Source organism: Cuculus canorus, chromosome 2, assembly GCF_017976375.1.
Source record: "Cuculus canorus isolate bCucCan1 chromosome 2, bCucCan1.pri, whole genome shotgun sequence".
Lineage (NCBI taxonomy): Eukaryota > Metazoa > Chordata > Aves > Cuculiformes > Cuculidae > Cuculus > Cuculus canorus.
In genome coordinates this window covers 48,694,770-48,717,501 of record NC_071402.1, presented here as the reverse complement: position 1 = coordinate 48,717,501, position 22,732 = coordinate 48,694,770, and the positions used below count along the sequence as shown (strand labels likewise).

At 43.7% G+C, this 22,732-nt stretch overlaps 1 protein-coding gene across 1 annotated transcript in view; it reads left to right on the top strand.

The window, feature by feature from the left end:
• Positions 1–2,570: 2,570 nt before the first annotated feature.
• The window catches only part of TAF4B (TATA-box binding protein associated factor 4b), a 73,068-nt gene continuing 52,906 nt past the window's right edge, over positions 2,571–22,732 (top strand). The window contains exons 1-3 of the mRNA XM_054059010.1: positions 2,571–2,863; positions 18,008–18,156; positions 18,885–18,992. Coding sequence (XP_053914985.1) covers positions 2,719–2,863; positions 18,008–18,156; positions 18,885–18,992 — 402 coding nt within the window. The 5' untranslated portion in view covers positions 2,571–2,718. The remainder of the gene's footprint in view (positions 2,864–18,007; positions 18,157–18,884; positions 18,993–22,732) is intronic.

Here is a 22,732-nt window from a genome sequence, read left to right as displayed (position 1 = left end):
CTATCAGGGCATGGGAAAAGAGTTGTACGGTTTTTTTCAGTAAGCATTTTACATGATTTTCAGTGTATCCTCAGGTATTAGATTTCTTGTCCACATTTCTATCTGAAAACCAGAGTTCCAATGGGTGTTTGATACAAGTGTAATTAAACCGATTTTTTTCTCTTCTGACATTCTGTTGGATTTTGTGCTTTTTGTGTCACTATCATGGACTGTACACCAGGCCCTAGTGTTTGTAATCACTTATGCTCTGCTCAGCTTGGGCAGATGAACAACGTCCCTTGAGTTTTATGGGTAAAAAGAAGCATGTGCATAAGCATGCTTCAAAACCTATTGCATCGTAGCCCAGTTTAGCTCTGATGCACCAAAAAACTCAAAAGAGTATTGCTGAAGGTCATGCTGGTTGATGAGAAGCTCAATGTGAGCCAGCAATATGCGTTCAGAGCCCAGGCCAACCGTATCCTGGGCTGCATCAAGACAAGCGTGGCCAGCAGCTTGAGGGAGGTGAATCTTCCCCTCTATTCTGCTCTTGTGAAACCCCACCTGGAGTATTGTGTCCAGTTCTGTAATCCTCAACATAAGAAGGATATGGAACTGTTGGAACAGGTCCAGAGGAGGGCTACAAAGATGATCAGAGGGCTGGAGCACCTTCCATATGAGGACAGGCTGAGAGATTTGGGCTTGTTCAGCCTGGAGAAGAGAAGGCTTGCTGGAGAACTTATAGCAGCCTTCTAGTATTTAAAAAGGGCCTATAGGAAAGCTGGGGAGGGGCTTTTTGTCAGGAAGTGCAGGGACAGGACGAGGGGGAATGGTTTTAAGCTCAAAGAGGGGAGATTTAGGTTAGATATCAGGAAGAAATTTTTTACTGTGAGGGTGGTGAGGCACTGGCACAGGCTGCCCAGAGAAGTTGTGGAAGCCCCATCCCTGGAGGTGTTCAAGACCAGGTTGGATGGAGATTTGAGAAGATGGCCCTACCCATGGCAAGGGAGTCAGAACTACATGATCTAGATGTCCACATTAGTGGACACAGGAAAACTAATGGATGTAATCTATGTGGACTTCTGTAAAGTCCAGACATGGGCTCCCACAGCATCCTTTTCTCTAAAGAAAAAGATATGGGTTTGATGGGTGGACCGTTCAGTAGATAAGGATTTGGTTGGATGGTCACATTCAGAGAGCAGTGGTCAACGGCTCGATGTCCAGAGGGATATCTGTGACAAGTGGTGTCCCACAGGGATCCGTACTGGGACCAGTACTGTTTAATATATTCATGAATGATATAGACAGCGATATCAGGTGCACTCTGAGCAAGTTTGCATATGACACCAAGCTGAATGGTGCAGTTGTCACACGAGAAGGACAGGATGCTTGCAGCCCAGATGGCCAACCATATCCTGGTCTGCATCAAAGGAAGCGTGGCGAGCAGATTGAGAGAGGTTTCTGCCCCTCTACTCTGCTCTTGTGAGACCTCATCTGGAGTATTGTATCCAGTCCTGGAATCCCCAACATAAGAAGGATATGGAAATGTTGGAACGGGTCCAGAGGAGGGCTACTGGAGCAGCTCTGCTAGGAGGACAGGCTGAGAGAGTTGGGGTTGTTCGCCCTGGAGAAGGCTCCAAGATGACCTTATAGTGGCCTTTCAGTACCTGAACGGGACGTACAAGAAAGCTGAGGAGGGGCTCTTTACAAGGGGATGTAGTGATAGGATGATGGGGGAATGGATTTAAATTGAAGGGGGGAAGATTTAGACTAGACATTAGGAAGAAATCCTTCACGATGAGAGTGGCAAAGCACTGGCCCACGCTGCCCAGGGAAGTTGTGGATGCCCCATCTCTGGAGGTGTTCAAGGCCAGGTTGGATGGGGCTTTGACTAGCCTGATATATATGAGAGGTGTCCCTGCCTGTGTCAGGGGGGTTGGAATTAGATGATCTTTAAGGTCCCTTCCAACCCAAACTATTCTATGATTCTGTGTCCTGGGAGGACTATGCTTGCTTAGCAAGAGGAGCAAGCTGCACGTCCCTCCTCAGCCTTTTTTCAAATCCATCCCCGGGCTTGAAGGTCAAACAGGACAGCCTTGTCCCCTTCATCCCTACAGGTACACGCTGCGATTGCATTTTCAGCCGGGAAGGCACCTCAGCTCCAGTAGGGAGCTGCTCGTGGGATGTGTGAACTTCCCGCACTTGCTGGTACTCCTTTATTTTTAATGGCCATTCCAAGGACACCTGCAGCCCGCAGGTAAAGCCGGAGGAGGAGGGGCTTTCCCACGCTTCGCCCAGTGGAACAGGGGCTCCGAGAGCGGCGCAGGGAGGCGAGGTCCTCTCCTCCTGGAGGAAGCTCCTTTCCCCCAACGTGCGCATCCTACCCTCCGGGCTCTCGGAATGCCTCCAACTTTCCCCTCCTCGCCGGCCCCGCCCCACCCGGCGGAGAAGCGCCGGGACTCCGCGCCTGCGCGGGGGCTCCGCATGGCTCTATAAACACCGGGGGCGGTGGGGCCGGGGCGCCGCCGCAGTGAGGGCGGCGTGGGTCCGCCCTCTGCCCGTCCTTCTCCTCCCTCCCCCGGCCGGCAGGGGAGGCCGGGCCCACGTGCGCGGAGGCGGCAGAGCGCCGACACCATGTGTTTCGCCGGCGGCCGGGGCAGCGCTTAGAGCATCCTTCCCTCTTCTCCCGCCCGCGATGTTGCGGGGCGGCGCGGGGCTCCCCTCGCCGTCTCCTCCTCCTCCATGAGCGCCTCCGCGGCGGCTCCCGGGAGGCTGATGCCCGGCGGGCACCCGGAGCAGGCGGCCCCCGCCGCGGGGACCGCGATGGTACCCAAAGGGCAGCCCGCCGCCGCTCTCCAGCTGCCGGCCAACTTCCAGCTCTCCCCGGGTGAGTGAGCGGGGCCGCGTCCCGTGCCGCCCTCCCTAGGAGCGGGTCGGGAGGATGCGGTGGCAGCCTGGCATTCCCGGGATCCCGCCGCCCCGTCCTGGCTGCGGGGGGTGACGAGCCACAGGGAGATGGGAGGATGGAGCTGCGGGAAAGGGTGTTTCACCAGCGTGACCGAAGTTTGGGGCGAGTTGCTGCTCTGCCCCGAACTTCTGGGGATTGGGGTGCTTGGCTGCCTTGTAGGACGTGGGAAACGTAAGCCGGGCAAGTCCTTTACCGCTTGGGATGCTCGCAGCATCTGGGGTGCTGGTGGTACGCCTGGAGGATGGATCTGGAAGTCTCTGGATTAAGGCAACTTTTTCCTTTGCTGGGTACCACGAGGACTCACAAAAAAAAGAAAACCTCTGGCCATGTTACCTTAATTTGTGCCTTGAAAAAGGCTCATTGAGGCTTTCGCGGAACTTGAATGAACGAGTAAGACTGGGAAGCGTGATCGTGGGTTAGTGACTGCAAAGTAACTCCCACTTAGCGTGCAAATTCTGCTGCTCCTACTCCCCCTTCCAAGCAAGCTGTTCTGCAGTTGTTCCCACTGTTACTGTCGGGCCGATGCGAACCGTTATTGAAACAAAATATTGCCCTGCATGAGGAGTGAAATGTTGAAATTCCGTTACGTGTTGCCCTTTGAAATGCTTTTTTTCCTATAAAACATATGTGGGAGATGAAGAGTTTAGAGAGGTACCTCTCTAGAGAGTTTAGAGAGGGATGCACTTCCAATAGTGGCAAAGAAAATATTAATGTAGGAATTGCATAGTACTGATAGAGATGGCTTAATACTTTGTGTCGCAGCAGAGGGTTAGCCAAGGCTCCTACCTGTGCTTTCTTACAAGAGGAAGATGATGCTGTTGGTTCCGAAGTTTCCACTACTCCCTGTAAGGCTGCATTTAAATACTTTTTAAAAAAGGTGACTTTGATTCTACTTGGTCTCACTATATTGAGGCCCCAGCATTTGTAATTACTACTATTGCTGCTAAAATTATTTCCTGCCAGGACAGTTCCTTTGTAGGAGCATCTGTTGCAGTTACTTTCAGGTTGCCTAAAAGTATGAATGGTTTTATGTTAATTCCTGTGCATATTTCCATTTTTTTGTTGCTTTTTTTTCCTCCGCCTTCCTCAAATGCATGGATCTGTCAAGGAAATATATAATGCTAATGTAATTAAAAATATATCATCGTTCTTCATTGTAGATTTCCCAGAGCTCACATGATGCTGTAATGTCTGAGTAGTCAGCAGTCAAGGATGGGGCTAAATCCTTGCCAACTTTCCTTGGAAATGAACTATGATGGAAATATTGATTTTTATTTTTTTTGTTGTTGTAGTAGTAGGGCCCCTAGATCTTCAAGTTTTCTATGTAATATTTTGATTTCAGGAATGTGTTGACATTCAGTTGAACATCTTTCTGTGAAGGTCAATGCTTATGCAAGTCGCCTGTAATTTGGGAGCTATAACTTAGCAAAACTTCTGTTTTTCCTCAGGTTTTAGCTTAGGTTTTAGCTGCTGAACGTTGTCTGACTGGTGTTTTGGCAGTTGGCAGATGTCACATAAGTAGGGTTACTCTTTTGTTGCATCAGCTTGTTTTCCTTACTGCTGGGACAAGAAGCAGAACAAGCAGACCTCTTATTAGAAGTTCAGAGGTACCAGTACTGTGCAGCATTGTGAAGTAAAAGTAACTGTGTGGAGTTTAATGCTCCAGAAAGAGCATAGATATTGTCAGATTTCAAATGGATCCATGTTTCAGAGAAACTTATCTGAATAATTATCCTAAGGATGATTTAAAAATGTATTCTGGCTTGGCTAAGTGTTAGTATTCTATGTGGATTCAATTTCTAATGAATAATAAAATCACTGAGAAATTTAAGTGCAAGCTGAATAGCATTGAAGCTACAACTGTCAGTGTCCTTCAAAAAGAAAGCAGAATAAACCACCAAATTCATAGGCTTGAAAAGTTTGTATTTCAATTATATTGCAAAATCTAGCCATGCAGGATAAAACACAGGAGAGAGAATGTGCTTGGCTTTAAAACCACATCATTCAGACTGTGGCACATGCCAAGAAAAATGCTTACAGAAAGCATCCTCTCCTGAGTTTCAGAGTGAGACACTTGAACTGGCTTGTCCTAAGCGAGGCTGTACAGCACTGCCCTTACTGGTGGTCGTCCTGAAATACTCGTGAAGTGCTTGTGGTCTGGAGCCAGCTTTGCTTCTATGCTTCTATAGGGTTGCAGTCTGGGGAAGGAAGGGTATCGGGGTAGCTGTGTTTGCCCCCGTGGCTTGATAGTCAGTGGTAGTTTGTGACAGTCATGGATTTAACCTGTCCTTTTTCTTCCGTCTGTGACTCCTTGTTGCCTAGAATAAAGCCAGCTGGGAAAGGCAGGTGACCAGGTATGACTCTTCACCTCGCTGAGCATGGATTGTCCATTTGCCAGGTCCTACTTTACTTAGTTACCCAGGCAAGGAATCACTGTGCTTCACAAGTTCTCCAAGTCTTGCAGGACCCAGCCTTGCTTATGAGTAACAAGTAACATCACCTTCCTTTGTTTTCCTTTACAAACTCCAGATTTTCAACCGAGTAGCCAGCTGTTAGGGCACTGCTGGTACTCAAGGCCTTCCTCCTTCCCTGTCAGGGTGTTGCCTGTACTACCTGTCAGGAGGTGGGAGTCCACACCCCAGCTGATGGCCAACCACCACTGAGGTTTTGAGCATGCAGTAGGACTCCAGCTGGGGACCGTCCTTTGCAAACCTTCAGGTGTACAAATTCTGCCTTGAAGGTTTGGTTGTGACATTTTCACCTTACATACCATCATAGATTCATGGAATAGTTAGGGCTGGAAGTGACCTTAAAGATCATCCAGTTCTAACCCCCCTGCCATGGGTAGGAACTCCTCCCACTAGACCAGGCTGCCCAAGGCCCCATCCAACCTGGCCTTGAACACCTCCAGGGATAGGGCATCCACAGCTTCCCTGGACAGCTGGTTCCAGTGTCTGACTACCCTTGTGGTGAAGAAATTCTTCCTTATGTCTAGCCTAAATCTGCCCCTCTCCAGTTTATACCTATTGCCTCATGTCCTATCACTACAAACGTTTATGATTAGTCCCTCCCCAGGTTTCCTGTAGTCCCTTCAGGTACTGGAAGGTTGCATATCAATGATTGGGCTAAGTCTTCCTAAATGGAGGTTACTTTTATGAGCTACATAACGGAGGGACCCTGCCTCAGTTGCCCTCTTTGTTGGTGAGAACATGTTAGCTGCATTTTAGAAGACTTTGCATTTAGCAAGGGCTGGTGGAGAGTAGACCAGTGTGGTATGTGCATTACTGCCTCTGTCCTGAGCTCTGCTGGTAGTGTAATCTGTGCTGATGCTCACAAAATTGCAAATATTGCCTGCTATGGACAGTCTTCTTAAGAAGAAATTGTGTCCTTGGTTAACTCGATCTTTTGGAGAGAGAAATGGTTGGGCTGTGCTATTAACAGGAGGAATAGGTAAAGGCTTGGGAAGGGGAAGGAGTGACAAGGTTTCTGTGTGCCGTGATGACTGTATGTGGCTCGCCTTTGGGGCCCACACTGCTTTGGAGAAATGGGGGGGGTAGAAAAAGAGTATAAAAGTAACAAGGAGAATGTTGTTCCTTGGTTTCCTTTCTTCTTTACTTTTATTGAACTTATTTTTTTGTCACTTCTGTATTCTACTGGCTTTCCTTATGTCCTTGGCCCTAGAATGCTCCTTATTGGCAGGTGTTGAAAGGACAATTAACAGATGTATCTGCTTCTCTTATGGAGGGATGAGTAAATGCAGAACTCAGGTGGGTGCTAGGGATCCTCCATTGTTACCTTGCGATCTTCTTAGAGCAGGAAGCACTTGGAAAAGCTTGCCTGATGCCACTGCTGCTGGTTATGACTGTGGCTGCTAATACTCCTCACTGTAGCATCAGCTGCCTGTACTGTGTGTATTTCTTTTACACTTTCCGTTATTGCTAACACCAATAGGCCTGAGCAAGCATGGTATCACCCAAGATAAGTTACCCTCAGTCTGTCTTAATTTGCACTGGGAAGCTGGTGGAAGGCATGGCTTCACGTAGTTTTCTTTGCACCCGACTTGGAGGGGAATGGCAGCAGGTACAGGTTCTTGGTTTCTGTTTGCAGCTCAGTTGTCTTTGCTTGGATGTTTTTGCTTGCCCCTGGCAGTTTTTTCACGGTGTACAGCTTATCTAGGCTGATAGTGGGTAGCTGTTCAGAAAGTACAGCCAATGTTCATGGCAGGTTGCCAAGGCTGTGTGACAAGAGGCAGGCAGTTGGTGTGTGGACACCTGTGGGTGGGAGGAAGGGAGCTGATGCAGGTATCTCCAAACTACCGTTGGGTGGTATGGAGTCTGATCTCATTGGCTTTCTCTTAACTGAATATAGAAACTAAGGTAACCTGAGGAGGTAGGGGCTGGTAAACCTCTGGATGCCACTGCCTTCTGCTTTTGAAGGGCTGGATACCCTTCTCAAGTACAGAACTCTATCTCCTTCATGGTCTAGTTGATATTTCTCTGTTGTAAAGTCACGTGAGGAATTTGATATTTTCATATTGGCATCTGGAAGAAGCACTGTTTTTAAAATACTTCTTGGCTTATATTGTGTTTGTGTAGGAGAAGGCAATCTAAAAATTTCAGTGAGACGAAACCTAGAAACTCCTTCAAAGTCTGCGATTTCTGGGTGTTGATAGTCTCACGAAGTCTGAGCATAATGCTTGTATTGCAGGATGACCAGTAGGGGCTAAACAGTACCTTTTTTTATCCCAACAGTGTCCTCTGTTCAGCAGTCTTATAAGGATGGATTTGTTGCAAACTGCTCTCCACATTAGGTGATACCAGTCAACTCTTTTTTTGAAAAGGGGTCAGCAAAACTTTGGCAGGTTTGAGGAAGTAGGTCAAACTTAAAAAAGATTCAGTTGATGCTTTCTGCTGTAACTAACAAATTTCGGCTACTCTATAGGACTTGATTTTACTTTCGGGACTGAATGTGTCTGGCAAAACAATGCCTTTATATCATTAACTGCACAGCCCTATGGAAATTAAGATTTTAAATCTTGGCAAAAGATGTAAAGCTAACTTCTAGTTTATGGTTTTCACAAAAAACCCAGATGCATTCTGAGTACTGAGGCGCTGAAATATGATGCTCAGTAAAATTAATGTTAAATGCTGTTCAGACTTTACAACCAATTGGAGTGTACTGCAGAGAATTGCAGCTACAGATTGGTGAATAGTAAACTTTTTTAATGCTTCAGTGAATATGAGTCTGACTTGGGTTGCTTTTGTGGTATTTAAAGGACCTTTCAGCTTATAGCAGTAAAAATAGTATCATCCGCACACAAGGGACAGCTGGAAGAAATACTAATTATATTTCAGTATTCTTTCCCAAAAATAGTGATAAAGTAGGTAGGCTTGTGAGTTATTTTGAGTAGTTAGCAATACTAGATTTTTAAGTTTTTAGAACGAAGTATTTGTCATGCCATGTGGTAAAAATCTGCTATGCTTAGTGGGTAGGGTTGTATGTTACAGTTGTATATGTGAGTTTTGCTGCAAGTTGCAAAGCTTATGGTATCTATCGAAGATGATTAATTAGTGCTGCCTTAACTGCCTAGACAAAAATCCAAAGGCGGATACCTTTTTTGATGTTCTTTTTCCATGAAGCTACTTCTCTGAAAACTATGATGATTTCAGAAGAAAAATGTATGTAATTTGCAAAGAAGAAAAGATTACAACAGATAGTTCAAAGTGGCTTGCTATTCACATTGTCAGGATTAAGGTCTGTTCTACCATCTGGGTCACCTTTAGAATGAAGTCCGCTAACAGATCTTTTCCACTGGAGGAAATAGTCTCTTATCACAACTGAAGCTGGGCAAAAGTGGCAGCAGATGGAAGATTCTTGTTGCATATACGCATAACTAGGGTCTGTTAAAGCTAGAGAACTAATGAGGCTCGGTACTCTTACTGGAGTGATTTAGTGAACAAAAAACCAGTCAGGTGGTATGATGGCACTTGTTTTTCATAGATCATGTTTGTAGACCGTAGTGCATGCTTGCAGTTCAGTGGAGGCAGAGAGACCACTTTGGTACTAGATGTTCCTAGGAGTTGCCTGGTAAATCAAAGTTTCTTGTGTGAATGTCCAGGCTGGATTAACAAGTGGGTGAAACGGCATGTCCTGGTTGGCACACCTCTTGAAGAGTATTGCTTGCAGTTTGCCAAATGGTGTTTGCCATCTAGTTCAAGTTGGGCCCTCAAAGCCAGGACCAGCTGACTGCTAGGTGTGTATTACTAGGCATTCTGCTTGGAGCAGCTCATAGTGTGTGTTAAAGTGGTTAAGTGTATTCAGAACACATTTAGATGATTTCCATACTAGCAACTTGACAAGTATCGCACAGCTTGACAGTTTCCACAGTATCTGTGTAGACAGAAGTTAATCTTTTCATGAATGTTTTGCTGTCTTCTACAAGAATTTTTGTTTGCTCCATAACACTAAGAGCAAGGTGGTGATTGATGTTAAAACTCAGTGATAAGCCCTTTCTTACGCTTCTGAAATAAGTGAAAATCTATCCAACATGGGGGTGAATATGTAATTTTAGAGGAAATGAAGTGTAATTTTAGTGTGTTGGTCCCCATGTGAACACTAAGGAAACAAGTGTCCCATTGTGAAATTAATGTGGATTGTGTTGATTCTCTTCTTATTTAAATGAGACAGAGATTTAAAGGGGGCAGATCTTGTTCTTTATTAGAAATCTACCAAGAATCCAGTTGTGTGTGTGTGTGTATATATATAATATATATATATATGGCTGTAATGTGCCAGGCATCCAACTTTCTATTTAAAGAATTTGACTCCAGTAAGTACTAGGAGCACACAGCGAACTAGAAGAGGGTGTGATGAATAGATTCGGTGCCTTTTTTTGGTGCAGTAGGAGTGGTCTTGAAAGTAAAGAGTTGCCACTTTGGCCCCTTGGAGGTACTATTTCACTGCTGTCTGCTGAGTTCCAAGCAAATACTTGAAGCTCCTCCATGAAGTAACTTGGGTCCTGGAGAACTGTTCAGTCATATCATCTTAATCTGTAGATAATCGTAGAACTGTCTGATTACTCAGACAGGAAAGCAACAGAGCCTCGAGTAGCCAAATTGCTAACCACGAAGATGAGATGGGAAATGATCCCAGTTGCAGAAAGATGCGGCCCGAGGACAGTAGCTAGGTGGTTTCACGGTATCAAAGAAGACTGCCTTGTGGAATGCAGCGTTGGCTGTGAATTCTGTATATGCATCCACAATAAAAACAAACTCTTGGGGTTCAGGTGTAATAAATACACTTTGAATTCAAATAGAAGCAGTAGTGCCATCTTGGAACTATGCTGAGAAAACATCTATGACCTGTCAGTTATGTACCTGTCAGTCCCTCCAAGAATTAACACAATGTCCAGATTTTCTGTAGATGGTTGGTATGGACATCTGTTGTTTGCTATAAATAGAAGGTATATTACCTTGCAGTTGGGAGAGTTATTTTTGTACAAAAGTTCTGCTATAATGGTAAAATCGCATGGATATAAATGTATTCTCAAGTAATGAAGCTCAACTGTGTGTGAAGTTGAGGGGAACTGTGAACGCTAAAATGTGGGCCTCTGTTCTGTGAAAAGGCATCAGCACTATGGGGGTCTAGCCGATGGTGTGATAAGCAGAGAGATCCATCTGGTCACCAAAAGTTATTGATGGGCTGCTTTCCTCCAACAGCTTGGATAAGACTTGCTGATTAAGCAGCGTGTGAAACTTGGTTTCAGATTTTTGCATTTTTATCACTTTGTGTATAGACCCTGAAGGAAAGGAGGGAGAAGGGATGTTGTTTAGACTTTTCTGAAAGATGTGCAGTGGCCATTATCCCAGATTATCTGAAATAATAGGTTATCAGACTCTGCTCCACCCTGCCTGGAAGAGCATCCCCTTCCTGGCTCCCCACTCTTGAAAAGGCTTTGCCTGTACTGGGTGTCTCAGGAGCTGGTGCCTGCTGTTAGCACAGAACCTTGCTAGAGAAAGGTTGGAATTGCTCAAGACAGCCTTCACTGGGGCTTCATGCCTCTCAAGCTGTTAGTGTGACAGAACTGAGAGTTTGTGGTGGTTTGAAAAGCTGCTCTCAGCAAACCAGGTGATCTGGGGAACAGTAATGCTAGTGGAACAGTGCTGTGGGCTGTCTGTGAGGTGAGGTTCAAGGCCAGGTTGGATGTGGCTTTAAGCAACCTGATATAGTGGAATGTATACCTGCCCGTGGAAAGGGGCTTGGAATCAAATGATATTTGAAGGTCCCCTCCAACCCAAACCATTCTGATGCTATGATTATGAGGCTGATGCAACCTTAAGAGTTGTGATTCTTTTAGACTGTGGTCTACAAGTGTGGTGTTTGGCAGTTGGTAAAGACGCAATCAACTTTTTAGAGAACTTGTGGGTTTAACAGTGTATTTTAATCTTTTTAGCCTGTCTGTGTTCTGTTGTAGCATGAACACATATTGGGATTATGCCCTTTGAACTTTCTTCCTGACCAGGAAATTTAATTAATAATGTCTGTGGGCCAAGGACCCTCATTGGAACTCAAAATCAAGCATCTCATTGTGACACTGTAATATTTACATGCTAGTTACTAGTCCTGAGCCATTCCTACAGAGACCCATTAGAATTGAAAGGGATAGAGGAAAAGGGTGCAGAGGGTGATTTCTGAGGTATGTAATTATTTTGTTAGTGAAATGACACAAAAATGGAATGAATTGTTTGAGAGTCTTTGTATGTGGTGAGTGCTGTATGCAGCACCACATACACAATGTGGTGTATGTGGTTGCTGCCATTAAGTGTTAATTATGGATTGATCATTGCTTAATTCTCCTTGCATCAACTGAAATTGACTTCCAAAGGTTGGAATGATTTGTCCTAGCGAGTAAAATGCTTGTGGACGTAATGTACAAGCTGAACAACTTGACCCATACAGTGCAGATGGGCCCCTCTAACCTGCTTGTATGGGAAATATAAGAGCATTTGGGGATGTTTTCCTAAGAAAACCCCCAAAAAGGCAATCTTTGTGGCTTCCCAGAAGATGAGATGTCCAAATTCAATTGTATTTTGTTTAAGAAAAGTTGGAGCTTATCACTAGGAGCCTTTGTAGTGTAGCCTTAGGTGGCTGCCAGATCTTAGAAACAAAGCTACAATAAAGACAGTGAGAAGCAGAGCTAGATGTTGCCTCCAGGCTGGGCTGTCCTTTTTGTTTCTTCAGGACAGCCTGTTCCAGTGCCTCTCCACTCTCATGGTGAAGAAATTCCTCCTTACATCTGGTCTGCCCCTCTCCAGTTTATACCTCTTCCCCCTCGTCCTATAACCACAAGCCCTTGTGAATAGCCCCTCTTCAGCTTTCTTGTAGCCCCTTCAGGTACTGGAAGGTCGCTATAAGATCTCCTCTGAGCCTTCTCCAGACTGAACAAGCCCAACTCTCTCAGCCTGTCTCATATGGGAGGTGCTCTGTCCCTCTGATCATCCTTGTAGCCCTCCTCTGGACCCATTCCAACAGTTCCATATCCTTCTTAAGTTGAGGATTCCAGAACTGGACACAGTATTCCAGATGAGGTCTCACAAGAGAGGAATAGAGGGGCAGAATTGCCTCCCTCACACTGCTGGCCATGCTTCTTTTGATGCAGCCCAGGATACGGTTGGCCTTCTGGGCTGTGAGTGCACATTGCTGGCTCATGTTGAGCTTCTCATCAACCCCCAAGTCCTTCTCTGCACGGCAGCTTTCAATCATGTCACCCGCCATCCTGTATTGAGATCGGGAATTGTCCTGACTCAGGTGCAGGACCTTGTACTTGGCCTTGTTGAACCTCATGAGGTTCCCAGAGGCCCACTTCTCCAGTCTGTCCAGGTCCCTCTGGACGACATCCCATCCTTCTGGTGTGGCAACTGCATTGTTCAGCTTAATGTCATCCACAAACTTGCTGAGGGTGCACTCAATCTCGCTGTCTATATCATTGATGAAGGTATTAAACAGCACTGGTCCCATTATGGACCCTTGAGGGACATCTCTTGTCATGGACTCCATAGTTTGTGACTGTAGTTCTCCTGCATACGGTATAGCCCGTAAATTTTAGATGGGTTATGCAAGTAATGTGTAGAGAAGTCACTTCAGTAGCAGAGTCAGTTATGTCTTTTGCATTATTTCATTAACACTCGGTGCCTCTTTAGCAGTCTTTTCCAGCCAGTCTACAATGTAATGTGTCCAGAAGAGGGCAGTGAAGCTGGTGAATGGTCGGGAGCACAAGTCTTAGGAGAAGCAGCTAAAAGAACTGGAGTTGTTTAGTCTGGAGAGGAGGAGGCTGAGGGGAGACCTTTTTAGTCTGTAACTGCCTGAAAGGAGGTTATAGTGTGGTGGGTGCTGGTCTTTTCTACCAATGTGAAGTGCATTGTAACCAAGTCCAGAAAAAGCTGCATTTCCTTGGCTGGTGATGCTGAGACAGCTAAAACTTGCAGCAGAGGTATCTCAAGGTTGAGCAGAAAATGTAATTTGATAGAAGGCTTCTAGTTTTCCATGGCACAGAATGCTGGCGTGCCTAGGTAGAGGCTGTTCTGGGTGGTGGCTGCCTGACCTTTGCTGGACGCTCCCGGAGGCATGATTCCTGGAGCCCTTGTTCCAGGAGAAGGCAGGTCAGTGGAGGGAAAGGGTGTAGATCTCAGTGAGACCTCTTCAAGGTGAGAAGCTGTAGCGTGGCTCCTTCTGGGTGGCTTTGAAGGATGCTGAGATGAGTTTCAATTGTTGTCTTCTTCCTCCTCCAGCCGTCCTGCAGGGTTGCAAGCTGAAGGAAGGTGTGCAGGAAACAAGGGGCTGAATTAGCTAACTTTATTTGAACTTCCTTCTCTGGCAGTCAAGAAAATATAACTTTCCAAAGGATGTTTTTGGCAAGGGGCAGAATATAGAAACAGAAATCTCAATGAATTGTAAAAGGGCTGTTTGCTAATCTGCAAGAAACACCCGAGTCTCCTCCGGTGAAACCTATGAGAACCAATTCCTGCTGGTAACTGATCACTTTGTTTTTTTCTTTATGACCTGAAAATAGATACAGTCTAGTAGCCTCAAAGAGATTGTGCCTTACTCTTATTATCAAAGTGAAAGAGTGGTGAAAGTCTTTTCTGTTCTCTGAAACAGCTTCTGTAAAACTATCAAACGCTATATCATGTAAACCGTGCTTTCGTGGAAGTGCTGCCTGAAAGAGGGCACCTTTGGCTTTGCAAAGAAGCCTGATAGTTCTTCAGTAACTAAAATTGATGCTGATGTTATGGTTAGAGAGTGCAGATATCTTTCCTGTCTTTAAATGCTGGGCTGAGCGATCCTAGCTGAAACTTCACTGTTTCAGCTGTTCAAAGGTTGTGTTGTGTGTGTGCGCCCCCTGCCCCCCTTTTCCTGTGGAGTTGCAATGACTGCAAGACCTGATATGTTTTCACATTTAGTTTGGCAAAGATTGCGTTCTAGTGAATGTGAAAACGGCTCTTGATAAGAACTACTTTTTTCTTTTTCTCCCCCCCCCCCCCAGTGGAGAAAGTGGATTCTTGCTTCATTTCTACTTCATTTCTGATAGTAGCATCTTTGTAGCTGCATGAGCCTGTTTGACGTTTCTGTTGAGAACCCCAAGGTTGCCATCACCTGCTGTTCCCTCATTTCACGCCTGTGCAGCTGTACATGGTGTATGAGACTTAAGGCATTGCTTTTGAGTGCTATAGACCTTTTCTTCTGGCAGAAGATGTCTTCTGTGTCTCCTCTTGGAGCCTGCTCTGTGGACTTCAGTGTTGTCATTGCTTTTGTTTCAAGGCAGAAGGGGAGTATCTAAAGACTTGGGGGTATTTTTAAGTTGTGAAAAAGTAGAAGTAAATGGTGGCAACCAGAAGTGAAAAGTAAATGCTGTTCTCAGCAGCTTTCAAACTGTTTCAGGCAATCCACGTCAGGCCGAGTGTCACTTTGACATTAGGTTGTAACTGCCCCAAACTGTTTCATGCTTGAAGTGATGTCTTGTGGCTCTTCACTGTACAGATTTGTAGCTATGGCAGTTGTTTCAAACTTGTGTGCTGCTTTATTTCTGCTAGCATCAGCATTTACAGTATTAAGCCTACAAAAGTAGTAGTAGATTACCATAGTATTGATTTTGGAGTTCTAATTTTGCTAACTGGTGTGAAAAGCTACTGCCATGAAAAAGCTACAGACATTAAAAATTCTGGCAAATGGAACAAATACAGGGAAATTAATGTTTGTTCCACAGTAGAACAGGTTCTTAGCATAACTTATTATGCCTGTTAACTTCCATATCTTAGTTGTATGTTCCAATCAAGGCTTTGACTGCTGGAGTGGCCTTAGGTAGCTTCTTCTATGGATGCTCTCACCATGAATAAGCCTGAAGTTTTCCCACAGTGTTTTGAAGTATGGATGTCCTTGTATTGACTGATCCCGTCGCTAGAGGAATGCTGAGAGATATATATATTTCAGGGTACAGTGCTGCTGGGGATTATTGCAGTCATGTTCAAATGTAAAGGGGCTACTGGGGCTTGTTAGTATTTGTGATGGTTGGGATTTTGTTTTACTTTTAGATCTTCATGAATTTGCATATGAACTATGTCTTTGCATAAACTCCCTAGCTGTGGTGCTCTTGAGTTAATTTCCTGTGAAGTGGAGCCTGATGGAAAGTCCCCATTCAAGTAACTGGAGGACTAGGTACTCAAGCAGGGTCTCCATCCCTCGCAGACCCTAGCTTGAAACTTCAGAGCAGTAGTGCAAAAAAAGCCCCAACCCTAATAATTGAGTTGACTGATAACAATGCTGTTTCTGGTATGCAGCATGATTCGGAGAAGTGCTTCTGACTTAAACAAATGAGTGACAAAATATTCAAGTACAGGAATTAAAACAATTAATGAATTCCAAATCTCTAAAGGAATTTAATTATAAATTTGTGTGCCTTTTCAAATAGTAGAGCTAGCAGTGGGGTTTTAAAGCAAGGTTAGAAAAGAAAAGCCTAAAACCTCCAGTAGCAACTCCTTTGCCATCTTGAGAGTAGCCCTAGAACAGAGAGATGTTATTGCTATCAGAATGTGTGGTATTGTCAGCTTTCCCTCTTCCTCTAGAATCTACAGAAGCATGTGATGTGAACAAGGAAAAGAAAAATGCCCTTTTTTGACTGATGACAAGTTGTATGCCATGAATCACTGTAAATAAGATGGTGTGAAAAGAAAATTAGAAATTGGATGTATTTTCTGTGATTCTGGTTATTCATTGATTAAATTAAGATCCATCTGTACCGAAATCTAATTGTAGTTAGGACTTCAGTGGAGGAGGAGAAAGCTGAGTTGTCACATGGAGTTACAGTACTTTTCTGGATATGCAACTGTCTTGTGCATCTGTTCTGTTTAGTAAAGGCTGCTTGAGAAAGGAGGGATTCTCTACAGATGCTACTCTTTGCAGTCTATTTCTATGAGCTATGTAGATGGCAATATGTTGATGTTACAGAATTTTATACCAGGTTGTGTTGTCTTGCAATATCCTCTTACTCTTTTAGATGTGGAAGATGAAAAGCTGGTCCTAGCATGTGGTTATAGCTTGTTCTTTTTTTCTGAACAAAACCCAACTCGTAGCTTGTGGCTTTTCCTGTTGTATTCATTTGAACTTGCAAGTGGTGTTTTAGGCTGTATTGTACAGCTATATTTCGTTAGCTTTCAGACTAACCAGGTAGTAGAAAGACTTTCGTTGATGCAGTCAGTGGAGCTCTGGGATTCTTCAAACATATGATAACTTGCAAGGAAGTTTAATACTATCCTCAAAAAATGTTGAGGTACTCTTATTTACCTGTCTGGTGTGTTCTTGTACCTTTCCCCTTTCTTGTATGCAGAAAGGCTTTTAAGTGAGGTGTTTGAGGATGGTAGTTTTAGTGGTGGACCCTGCAGCAACTGCTGTTGAAGGTAAAGGAGGTGAGGCATCAGGAAAGGTAGGGTGCTCTGTAGTTCCCTTAAAAGATTGGAGGCCTTTGAGGCCAGGAATCCAGCTGGCATTTTGTTTGTGACCCTGAAGAAACGTCTAGATTTTCCAGAGCCTGGCCCTTAGGGGGTCAGGGAGTGAGGAGTAGGAGGCATTGGTAGCTGAATGGTTTAGAAATGCAAGGAAGATGGGACTGTTTGGTGGCATCTGCTGGATTCTGCCTAGGGTGGTTTTCATTTGAAAGCTTTAGTAGAAATACTCATTGTTTGTTAACTGTTTAATCGTTTGTCATTATAGCTGATGGGTCGGAAGAAAGGTGGTGGGAGTTGGAATCCTACTGGACTGACAGAGCTGTAGGTTTGAAAGGAAAACAAAAAAAACAAGACAGAGCCTTTGGGTTTTGGTTGTGGAATCTCCCTATTTGACTGTAAGCTGCTTTCATTAAAACCATGCATTTTAATGCTTTTGGACAGACCATTGACAGAGGGACAGCCTCCAATATCTGAGTGGCCTTGGCTATCACTGGAGACCACTGCCTTCTGATTGAGGGGGATGTTCTTGATAGGTAAACTGGCATTAATCAGGTTTCCGTTTCCATTGCAGTCTTTCTTTAAACGATATCTTCACCTGCAAGTATGTGCCGAAACGTACAGAAAGTGAAAACGTGTAGAGGCAGTCAAGTCTGATAGTGGTGATGGATTTTGCAGGTTGAAGAACTGCTTAAAGAAGTTACTGCTAAAGTTATCTCAGGGTGTGTTTGGGGTGCATGTGTCTGTTTTTAATGTCTACAATAGCTTTTGGACTCAAATGAACTGCTTTGCAATTTGCATCTTGTATACACATAGTATTTCAATGTGGCTGTCTAGTTAAGCTTCTCTTGATTTTAGGAATTGTTTTCTGTCATAAAATGTACAGTAAAGCTGATGTATGCTTAGCTCTTACATGTCTTGGCAGCTATTCCTTGGGAGTGAGAAATTAAATATTACATTATCTTATCAGTGTGGTCTAGTTATTTCTTCCATAGAAGAAATAGAAGAAGCATAGGAAAACCTTCATATTGTTTAATTTCTAACAGCCTGAATGTTTTTTCTCCTACAGGAACTGTTCTTATCAGAAGCAGTAATGGGCAGCTAATGCTGGTATCTCAACAAGCAATAGCAAGAGCACAGAGTCAGCCCCTAAATGACACAAGTGTGAGACCATCTGCTCCGACCAGCACATCTGCAATCAGAATATGCCCTGTACAGGTAACTTCTTTCATTTGATGTAGCTGTATGTTATAGATATAACAGGGCTTGCAAATAAGTTGTGGAGGGTTAAATAACTGTTTGAGTTCTTTCTGAACAGCATGTTGGTATGTGGTTTTGCACATAAACATCACTGTGCTTTGCTTTCTCAGTCTGAAAAAAATGCTAGCCATTACATGTGATACACTTCAAATTAAGGGATTCCTCCCTGATGTAAAGGGTTTGAATAAAAAAAAAAAAAAAAAACAACATAACCAACCCACACCAAAAAACCTACCTAAATGGTTACTGCTAGTAATTGCAATCTTGTGATCCTCCGATTGGAGTACTTCTCTGAAGCTGAGCAAGGCTGAGGACCTTTCTCATGTTCCCAGGATGTTCCTCATTTCCTGAGCCCTGCTAGCTTTTTGCTTCCATCTACTGTAATGCATTTAGCATGCGAAAGTAAGTGTGGGTGCAAAAAATAACCATCTGCATAGGTCTTATCAACATGTGTATGCTCTAACTGTTGTGTTTAAATGTTTCTGTTCTTGAATCTTAAACTGGTAATTGAGTAGCTTTGAACAGTGTTTAAACTGTATGGAGTATGCGAATAATACCTGTATTGTTGCTGTCAGAGTGGATGTTTTGGCTTATATCAGACAAAAGCCAAGCACTAACTTCAGTGTCTGTTTTGTAATTGACTTGTCTGACTCTTCTCTGCACGTTTAATTCTTTTTTTTCTTAAGAACTCTGGCACCCAGTTACTAAAGAAAGTAGCAGCTACTCCTGTGAAACCATTATCTCAAACAACAAATGCTGTGGCTTCTACTGTTCAGCCACCTGCTGTAATACAGGTAGGTGGCAAGCTTTATAAATAAGAGTTAGTGACAGAGAAATGAAGGAAATACCAATGCATTTGTGTTATTTCTGACTCAAATCTGGTTTTCACTGAGTTGTTAACTTTTGTCCTTGTAATGATTTATTCCCTGAATGTCTTTTTGTAAAAGCATTATTTAATTATGCTGCTGCCAGTGTATGTAAGCTCATCTTCTTGCACTACAGTAGGAAGAGCATGAACAATGGATAGAATAAATGGTTCAGAGAACCATTTCTAGCGCTCTTGTACCTTATGGCACAGCTCTTTCAGGCTCTTGCTGATGCTTGTCTGGGAGGTGCAGGGTTTGTAATGCTCTCTCCAGTTTGGGCTACCTGATTCCTTAGAAAAACAAAATTATACCTGGGATATTTTTGAAAGGAAAATGAGCTGTCTGTCCTAGTCAAGCTGTCTACATGCCCTTTCCATCTATTAAAACCTGAAGGAAGATCAGCTGAAGACCTATGTCTCTAATTCTATCTGTGGAACCTGTCTACCAAATTCAAGTGTAAACAGGCCATCGCTGGAAATACTTCATTATTTTTAGGTAGTGTTTCGTCTTATTTCCTATGTTTTGTTTTGGGTTTCCCCCCCCCCCGAGGATGTTGTAGGACTCTTCTGACAAGGTTTTGCTAGCTGTGGCCTACTAAGTGCACTTTTTGCTTGGTTCTGCGAAACCATAGTTCTGAATGAGGACATGTGATAAGAAAAACAACCCTACTTCTTTCTGCAGCTATAATATTCAGTCCTCTTTATAACCTGGAGGAGAAATTGGGAAGAAAACTGGCTTGTACATACCATTTGTGAACAAAAGCTTGAAGGAGTCTGGCTGTAGCAGTTGACCAAGCACTCGGTAAAGGATCAGTCATTCAAAAAACTGTGCTGTATGTATGTTCTTGACCTTGAGGGTGTTTGAAAGACTAGGGGATGTGTTTGCTGACAGCAGTAACTAACAGTCTGACTTACAAATTCATCCTCCTGCTGTTCTTCTGTATCAGCAACTGAAAACTACTTGCAGCTCTGTCTGATGTTTTTTCTCTTCCTTCTTACTACAGATGGGTAACGTTGGGGCTAAAGGGGAAAACCCAGAGGCCCCTCTCAATATATTTTTCGATTTTGCTTAGGGTGGAAACAACATACGCTTTGTGTCTAAGACCACTAGTGGGTGTTCCTTATGCACTTAAATTTTGCGACACTAGTTTACAAACCATGTGCTTGTGATCTCTGCATAAAGATCTTTAGGATATAAAAGTAGTAGACATCTACTACACTACCCTTGCACTGCAGAGAAGAGATGAAGGTAAAGATTTCTTTTGTCTGATGGATGAAGCTGTTGGCATCATCGCACTTCCATGTGGATAAACATTGAGATTCATCATGCTGTTAACTTTTCCTTTTTAAACTTACATCTGCCTTTGACTTGGTTCTTCAGTACTTAGTTCAGTTTTGATGTAATGAATTTAGCTTTTGTTCTTTTGAGATGTTTTGAGAAGCAGACATGGAGTATTTTTTGTAAGCTCTGTTGTTTCCGTTGTAGAAACTTGAACGCTTCTAGTGAGCATAGATCTGGATTTAAACAGCAAGAATGATGTCCCCAGGAAAAATTAATAGGGCTGTTCTGTTTGGAGTTACTTCCTTATAGCCCATCTGTTTTGCAGAGGATTTTAAAGCCCTCTGTACAACAACAAGTAAATACATGAAATGTCATCCTGCCATCATGGGACCACTTCACTCACCCTAGGGTAGACAAGAGAAGAGTGCTGACAAGGGAGTTTGTGCATAAGGTTGCAGAAACCATTTGGGGAAAAGAAGGAAGAGCCTTTGGGTCTGATTTCCTTGGCGGCAGTTCATTTGTTAGTCCTAAAAACTTGCTGATGTTAGTCTTGACAGTCTTTTGAGAAGTGTTGGTGTGGAAGTATGATCTCATCACAAAGTAGGAGACAGTGGAAATAATCCTTGGCTTGGTTCTGTTACCTCCTATCTTGTATGAACTACAGCCTGCAACACTACTGTCCCCAAAAGTCTCTAGAGTGTTACTGACTTCAGGATTATTCTCCTCATCTACCAAAATATTTCCAGTTTTTTAGATTCCTGAATGTTTAAGCTCTGAGGTTAGATAAAATACCTGCACATGTTTTTTTTACCTTCTTCCCAGATGAGGTAAGAAAGCTGCAAAGTATCTTATTAGCATCATGCTGGGGCACTTTCATTTAGATGCAGAGCACTTCTCTTGAAATGACTTCAAAATATGCAGGATTAATGCCATTTTTGTGGCGCCTTGTTTTTCTGCTAGAAGTGAGAATGAGAATTGTCAGTAGTGAAAAACGTTGAGGGCAGCTGACAGAATTTAATTCCCATGTATTCATCTTCCTGGGAAAAGGGTCCAGCGGACTTACTGTTGTTCCCTCCCTCAGCTGATAAAATGCTGTTCTGGTCTTGATGTGTAAACATGCTGGAATTTGCAAGAGATCAGCTCCTGTGAACCTCGTGTTTTCAACTTTTAAAAGCCCAGGGCATTACAGCTTGACAGATCCGTACTCTGTCCCCTTCAGTCTTCCTCCCATCCATCTGTTTGTGGGATTCTGGTGCCCAGTTTGCCTCCCTATGGTCTTAGAGCTGTTGAGGCTTATCCTTGGAAGAGGCAGTGGTGGTGGCAAAGATCCTGCAGAGAGCTATTAAAGTGTTACCAACAGCAGGAGCTGAAGCTGGAAAGCTTTCTGGTAGCTGCCTGCTTCTTTCATGTCAAGCTGGTGGCAGCTTGAGGGAGGGGACACCTACCCAGGGGGGGAAAAAAAACTATTTATAAGTAAATGACAAGTGCCAGTGTTTTGCTTTAGCTTGAAATGTTTGTTCCTTTTCCTTTTAAGAAAAGGCTTAAAAGCTCTTTGATATTCAACATGTCTGTCCAACTTCAATTACTTTATTTGTGGTAAGGTAGGTTGGGCTCTTGTGCTGCTGTTTATCATTAATGCAATTAGCAAGTACTAATTTGTGATTGCTGGATTAAACTGTAGTGTTTTGGTGTTAAGAGTCAGTGAAAGCAATTGTTGCACAGATCTGAATCTAAAATTTGGCCTACAAAACTGGACTTGCCCTTTCTCTTGAGAGGTTTGGAGGAAAAATGACACTTAGCTTCAGGTTTTGAAAGCTAACCTGAAACTCTTGCTTTTCTGTAACTTGCAGGATCAATCTGGCTTTTTAGTTTTCAGGCTGAGAAATTGGTAGTAGTAGGTTTTGTAGAAGCAAGGTCTCTTACTCATACTGTATTCTCTTGTACCAGAAGAGGTGTATTGGGGTTTTTGGGTGTGGCTTTTTCTTTAAAAGATCTAATTGAAATGCTTTTGCTTAGTAGTTTTTCCTCTGGAAACTATTATTCAGCCTGGTTTGCAAAGGAGGGAGGCAAATGTATTCTTAGTGTTTCTGAAATGTTCATTACTCTTCTGTTGCTCGAGCTTCTGAGTGTTGGTAAATTCTATTGAGGGTTGTTTTTTTTAAAAAAAAAATCTTAACTGAATTTTGTGAGTGTGTTTGTGTGGGCAGAGGAAAGAGATGCAAAATGTTGCCCACAAGGAAAAGGCAGGAAGAACTTTTTAGGTGCATTTGCTCAGCTGGTTTCTTCTGGTGGCACATGTATCCCTCTAAAGTGGACACAACTTGCCGACTGCATGTGTGATAGGACTTGCAATTGGGAGAGGAGTTGCAGGAGAAGAAAAGAAAGGT